Below are 7,500 nucleotides of genomic sequence, written 5' to 3'. Positions count from 1 at the left end.
GACAGCTAAGGAGGATTGTGGGAAAAAACGCAATGTGGAGTTGGGAAAGGATGCGTTTCAAACAAAAACTCAATGAATGCATGTGTGCTGAATGAAGATACACCCAAAACAAACAAAGGTTTGGGTAGTATAATGTCTGATGAGCTGTACATTTTGATTCTGTTTACAAGAAAGGTTACCAGGCAAACAAAAGCATAACCTCACACTCTTGAAAAGAAACCATACTCTCTTAAATAAGTGGCAGTTACTTTTGCTATCTCAACCCAAAATGCCTGAATGCTGCCTAGCTTTCTGTGGAGATTGCCTACCAACCTGGAATTACAAGAGGCAAGGCAAGGCAGGGTAACTTTATTTATATAGCGCACATGTGCAACTCCAGAGCCACAATAGATTGTACCAATTTGCCAAATTTACCATACCATGCCATTTAACTATGAGGCCTCTGACAATGTGAATGTATCAACAGGCCATTAGGGTACTCTCCTCTGAAGCGCTCCCACAGCAGTGGGCCAGGTGAGGGTGAGGGCAGGCTGATTGGCTGACATTGCTGCTTTCTATGGAGGCTCACAGCAGAGCTTGTTAGCATGCTGATGGCACCGGTGTCATTGCTCAGGTCACTGGCTGGCACGCTCTGGGGAGAGCAGTCGGCACGTGCACATGCGTGACGGCGCTAATGACGGGCGGCCTGTAGGGGGCTCCACCCACACGCTAGGCGGGGGCTACGGGAGCAGATGTCCATCTCTGCGAAGCGGAGCACTTGCTGGGGAGGAGGTTTCTTTGGTTCTCCTATTTGTATTCCTTCCAGAGGCTAAGGGAGTGGCAAGCAGGGACACACACACACACGCACCCGCAAACACACACACACACATGCACGGCGCAGACACACACACACACATGCACGGCACAGACACAGACACAGACACAGACGCAGACACAGACACAGACACACACACACACACACACACACTCACTTATTTCCTTCCCAGCCACAATCTCCAGAAACCGGCCGTAAACACAACCATCTGTCCGGCGCCATGCAAATACATGATGTGCGGGTGAATTAGAGGGGTGGAACAGGTAGCGGCAGCACAAACACACCCATCTGGGTGGCGCAGAGGAGCGGGCAAGCAGCGGTAATGCCGCTGGCTCTCCGTGCAGCTGCCGATTGGAAGACAGTGGCTTATGGGCTCAGCTACAAGCTCTCCTGTAGGGCCAAAACTACATCGCCTCAGGCCCACAGAAAACAAACTAAGACTCAGAACATTCCACACGGACGCTAATGGCCAGTCGCGTGGAGGAAAATTGTCCCCAAGTTTTTTGTGCCGTCTGCTGACCTTCAGAGCAGCACAAGCCAAAGCCATGGCCTAAGGACTTGACACTGACACGAGTTGAGAAGTTGGCAAGCACTTACCAAACTCTCAAGGGAGGCTTGTGCCAGCCACTGGTCGGTGCTTACTTACCTATGCTGACACCGGAGCGAGAGGGAGGGTGCTGGGGGCTGGGAGGGCTGAGGTGGCTACTGCCAGATCAAGGTCAGCGGTGCCAGCAGATCTGAGAGGCAACTTACCTTCAGTGCTTGCCCAGGGGGCGAGAGGGAGGGTCTGGGTTTGTCTAAACAGATCGAGCCACTCAGCATGTGAAGAGCAGCCGGGATAATAGTGTACAGAGTCTCTGACTAACTGCACCTGTCACCTAGTGTCGCCCAAACCCCACACCACACGGACCCAAAGCTGCCGACAGACATGTGTGTGCCGGCTGGATAGGCCTGACAGATGGAGAGGGAGCATGTGTGTGTGTGTGAGGGAGAGGAAAAAGAGAGAGAGCGAGAGAAAGGGGGATTTACTCTGCCTCCTTCTCCTGTTAACAGGTTTAAAAATTGTACTATTACACACAAGGCTTGTAAAAGTTAAGACCATTAACAGATTGGGAAAAACAGTGTGTTTGTTTTAATACTGCTTAAAGATTGATTAAGGTCACGAAATGTGTTGATAAAAGAAATATAAAAACCATGACAAAAACACCATCTCTGCTCAGCCTCCAATGTAGTTAACCGCTTACTAACAAATCCCTGTGGCGGCTGAGCTCATCTTGGCAGGCATTCTTTTTTTATTTCCACAAGTACAGACTGCGGAGTAGTACCCCTGAGCTGTGCTTCCCCCTGCTGCACCACATCAGAGAAGGATGACACTCAGGCCTCGCACATTCATGAGGCGGTGGATAAGAAGGCTGAGGGAGAATGGAGGAAAGCTGAGTGTGTGTGTGTGTAGGAGTGTTTGTGTATGTGTGTGTGTGTGTGCGTGTGTTTGTGTGTGTGTGTGTGTAGGAGTGTGTGTGTGTGTGGGGTGTGTGTGTGTGTGTAGGGTGTGTGTGTGTGTGTGTGTGTGTGTGTGTGTGTAGAAGTGTGTGTGTGTGTGTGTGTGTGTGTGTGTGTGTGAGTGTGTGTGTGTGTGTGTGTGTGTGTGTGTGTGTAGGAGTGTTTGTGTGTGTGTGTCTGTGTGTGTGTGTGTGTGTGTGTGTGTGTGTGTAGGAGTGTGTGTAGGTGTGTTTGTGTGTGTGTGTGTGTGTGTGTGTGTAGTAGTAGCATGTGTGTGTGTGTGTATGTGGGTGAAATGGGGCCAGTCAAGCCACATCAAAAGTCTGAAGAGTGAACCCAGCTGGAGGGCGAGGGCACTCTGGTTGGTTGAGGTCAACACAGAGACAAAGCAGAAGATGGCAGTGTGTGGCCGGTTTGATGGAGTGATGGATGAACAGACGGATGGGTCACGTGAATGTCTGGCTGGGCGAGTGGGCAATTGAAATTGATGGATGGATGGATGGATGGATGGATGGGCAGATGTATGGATTAATGCATGGATGGATGGCTAGAGGATCCGGCCCAAGCATAAATATGTCCTCAGCATTTTGGCATTCACTTCTCCTTCTCTCCCCAGTGAAGGTGAGGGCCAAGGAAACTCAGGACACTGAGATGTGAGGATGAGGATGAGCGTACTGCTCCAATAATGAGCTGAATCCCCCAATGGCTCTCTGAGTACCCATCAACCCCCCCACCTCCCACGGGGCAAATAATGCCTGTTTTTAACAACAACAACAAAAATAATCTCCCAAGATTCTGCTGAGTTTACCTACAACAATGAAGGACAATGCCTTTCACCATGGCAACAGAGATGATGGTGATCGCTGACTGCAAATAGGAATGAAAAATGAGTCAGCAAATGGAATCTTTTAAAACAGACACTTTTCTCTTCCCCCACATTGGCAATGAGCTGGGTAATTGCTAATTAATAGAAGCAAGTGTACTGGAAAAAGAAAGTAAAGAAGAAGACATCCTACGGGGATTAGAGTGCTGGACATTCATGATATAAATGAATGCATGATAACGACCCAAAGAGTTTTGCTTATCACACTTTCCCTAGGACCCCCTTTGGAGTACTGAGCCATTTTGAAACCCAACGAAATGAGGCCTTTAGGTGAGGATACAACCTACCTTTTCTGTGTGAGAACCTTCATTAGTCCGCCCCACCCCAACCGCCCCCCCCCCCCCCCCGCCCGCCACCCACACACACACACACACACACACACACACACACACACACACACACTCTCTCTCTCTCAGTGCGGGCACATGATGGCAGCACTCCGGTCCCATCCAATTTTCTCCATGGGGTCTCCATGGGGGGTTAACTGCTCTATCTCAAAGCACATGGCAGTGACCAATCTAGCTCTTGGCCGCGTCAGTTCAAATCAAATGCGGAATGTTTACATCTGCTACCGTTGATTATACAGTAAATACGTTGTGAAATGAAACAAAAACACACCACAGTTTAAGTATTGATTGATTCACATCGATATGAATGGATTACATGACTAACAACTGGTGGAAAGTAATATGAAAATATTTGTTCACTGAATTAGCGTTCTGTCCCAAACAGTTGCGTTCCAGTTTCAAAGTTTCACTTTCGCTTTCAGTATTTCAACGTGAACGAGAGGGAGCACAAGAACTGAGCGTCTAGCAGCGTTTATCATATCATATACATTATATATGATGCATGTACAGTACTGTGCAAAAGTTTTAGGCAGGTGTGAAAAAATGCTGTAAACTAAGAATGCTTTCAAAAATGGAAGTGTTAACAGTTTATTTTCATCAATTCTTCATAAATTAACAAAATGCAGTGAAGGAACAGAAGAAAATTCTAAATTAAATCAATATTTGGTGTGACCACCCTTTGCCTTCAAAATAGCATCAATTCTTCCAGATACACTTGCGCAGTTTTTGAAGGAACACGGCTGGTAAATTGTTCCAAACATCTTAGAGAACTAACCACAGATCTTCTGTGGATGTAGGCTTCCTAAAATTCTTCTGTCTCTTCATGTAAACCCAGACAGACTCGATGATGTAGAGATTAGGGCTCTGTGGGGGTCATACCATCACTTGCAGGACTTTCTGTTCTTCTTTAAGCTGAAGATAGTTGTTAATGACATTGGCTGTATGTTTGGGGTTATGTTCCTGCTGCAGAATACATTTGGTGCCAATCATACGCCTCCCTGATGGTATTGCATGATGGATTAGTATCTGCCTGTATTTCTCAGCATTGAGGACACCATTCATCCTGACCAAATCTCCAACTCCACTTGCAGAAATGCAGCCCCAAACTGGAAAGGAACCTCTACCATGCTTCACTGTTGCCTGCAGACTCTCATTATTGTACCTCTCTCCAGCCTCCAGCGAACAAACTGCCTTCTTCTACAGCCAAATATTTCTAATTTTGACTCATCAGTCCAGAGCACCTTCTGCCATGTTTCTGCACCCTAGTTTCTATGTTTATGTGCTTAGTTCAGTCACTTGGCCTTGTTTCCTTGTCGGGGTAGAGCTTTTTGGCTGCAACTCTTCCATGAAGACCACTTGTGGCCAGACTTCCCCGGACAGTAAATGTCTGTACCTGGGTACCACTGGTTTCTGCCAGTTCTGAGCTGGTTCGAAGGTAAATAAGCTTGATGTGTTTTTCATCAGCTGCATTAAGTTTCCTTGGCTGAACACTGCGTCTACGATCCTCAACGTCTTCTTCAAAAGAGCTGGAACTGCACATTTTGAAACCCCTGTCTGCTTTGAAATCTTTGTCTGGGAGAGACCCTGCTGATGCAGTATAACTACGTTGTGTCTTGTTGCTGTGCTCAGTCTTACCATGTAAATGGATAAAAAATAAACATTTTTTGTTTACATTTTTCAAAGCATTCTTAGTTCATAGCATTTTTTCACACCTGCCTAAAACTTTTGCACAGTACTGTATATGTCTGTGGCAACGATCTCAAGCACGTGCAAAAGTTGTTGTTGTCCAATTTGAATCAGATACGAGAGACACATGCGCGCCCAGTCCAATTACCAGCGGAATCGAATCGTGTGTCCAGGGGTTTACATCGGAGTCCAGTCGGACTCAAGTCGGACACAATGAATCTAGTTCTGGGGAGACACATGTGTCCAATATCCAATTTAAATCGGACTGAAATCGGAAATTGGAATTTAGCCTGCATCTAATACCCTGCTTAACTCCCAATCAATGTCCAGCTCAGAGACAGAACCCCAGAGGGATAGTGAAGGAGAGGGCAGTGGAGAACCAGAGGAAGAGCAGAGAGGTGAGAAGGAGGGCTGGGACAGAGAGAGCGAGGGAGAGAGAAAAGAGGGAGAGATCAAGGAGAGAGGGAGAGAGAAGGAGAGAGCATGGAGAGAGAGGGAGAGATCAAGGAGAGAGGGAGAGAGAGGAATGAGGAATGAGAGGATAACAAACAGGACCTTACACCTCAGCGGATAACCTGACTTGTGGAGGAAAAGAGCGGCGTGGTTATCACATGGAGAGAGACAGTACTGTCATAAATACTTGACTGCATCAAGAAGGAAATGGAGAAAGACCAACCTCTGCTTGCTTGCGCCACACGTCCAGGTTCTTGCGCTGGGCTTTGGAGAAATGGTCCCATGCCTTTTGTTTGGAAGCAGCGTGGAATACAGACACAATCTGCTCAACTGTGGCAGGGGAAGGGGGGAGGCCACGGCCAGTGAGAACCGTCCCGAGAATGAGAGAGAGAGAGAGAGAGAGAGAGAGAGAGAGAGAGAGAGAAAGAAGGGGGGGGGGGGCGAGTGGGAGGGAGCAGAGGAGTGAAAAAGTGGTGTCAGGTAGGAAGGCAGTCACGATCTTCCCTGTTCTTTCTCCGCCCCAAACCCTCCCCACAGCAGACCCACCTCTCCCCCATGGTACAGCTTTGAGCTGTGTCTGTTGAGGCAGGCCTCCCTCCCTCTCTCCCTCCCTTTCTCCCTCCCTCACTCCCAGACGGACGGATGGGTCTGTCAGCATTGATGGCAGGGTTGGGACATCTCTGAGATGGGGAGGGTCGGGTGGAGGAGGGGTGGGGGAAGGGGGTGGTTGGGGAAATTACTCCACCCCCGCCCTGAAGTGACAACCGTCATTCAAATAAATAAAAATAGAAAATAAATAAACAAATAATATAATCAAAAATAAAACAAAAAACACTTAAGCCACTGGAACACTGCATGAGGACTAGACAGCTGGTAGCAGAATTCCTCGCACGACCTTGGACACGACCTTGGACACGACCTTGGACATGACCTTGGACACGACCTTGCATCCAACAGTTTGGTCCTGTTCATGAAGCTTCTATGAGGAGCCCAACTGTGCTACTGGTACTAACACTATGCTTATAGCCAGAGAAATGTTTGATTTTTTCAATTCATCAAAATGTGGATAACTGCAGTGATATCTCTGGCTTTGCCCAAGAAGGCCATCGCTTTATTAGCACAGCACTTTTCACCTTTGACCGATGTTTAGGAAGCAGAAATCTAAAGAATTGTCTGTATGTATCTATTTATACTTCATACATTACTCTCTCTGCTGAAGTGGCTCAGGCTTAATGAAACCTGGGCTTCAGCCTGTGGCCTCCGTTAAGTCATTAGGCCGTCTTAACCAAGGGTGAGATAGGACACTTTGCTCTAATGACAAGCCATTAATATCGTCCTCTTCAGAAGGCCATCCATCTAGCCCCAGATGAAAGGATGGTTCTCAGGAGTTTGGCTCTCAGATAACGAATGAACCGAAGCCGCTGGGGGTGGAGGGGTGGCAGGGTGGCAGGGCTGGAGGGTGGCGGCGGGGTAATGGGGGCTGGATGGTGGGGAGACCATCACGGCGTGGGAGCCCAGGGGTGGAGGGTGGCGGGGGGGTAGACCATCACGGCGTGGAAGCCCAGGAGCTGGGAGGCTGGAGGACCAGACGAGTGGGGGAGGCAGCGCTGCTACGAGCCGTTAATCTCATGCAGTGTGAAGCGGCCATCTGTAACACACCTCTGATGGGGGAAATGTGCCTGCCAGCGCACACACATCACACTCACACTTACACTGTCAAACACAAACACTCTCTCTCACACACACACACACACTCACACACACACTGTCAAACACACACATACACACACACTGTCAATCACGCACGCACGCACGCA

At 48.3% G+C, this 7,500-nt stretch overlaps 1 protein-coding gene across 1 annotated transcript in view; it reads right to left on the bottom strand.

The window, feature by feature from the left end:
• Positions 1-7,500, bottom strand: part of LOC308367477 (ecto-NOX disulfide-thiol exchanger 2-like) — a gene marked incomplete at its 5' end in the record, with an annotated part of 76,959 nt that overhangs the window by 30,862 nt on the left and 38,597 nt on the right. The window contains one exon of the mRNA XM_080841398.1: positions 5,907-6,013. Within this exon, the coding sequence (XP_080697524.1) occupies positions 5,907-6,013 (107 nt within the window). The remainder of the gene's footprint in view (positions 1-5,906; positions 6,014-7,500) is intronic.

This window comes from Sprattus sprattus (assembly GCF_963457725.1).
Source record: "Sprattus sprattus genome assembly, chromosome: 6".
NCBI classification, from domain to species: Eukaryota; Metazoa; Chordata; class Actinopteri; order Clupeiformes; family Clupeidae; genus Sprattus; species Sprattus sprattus.
Note: the sequence above shows the minus strand (reverse complement) of the source record. Positions and strands in the feature narration are given on the sequence as shown.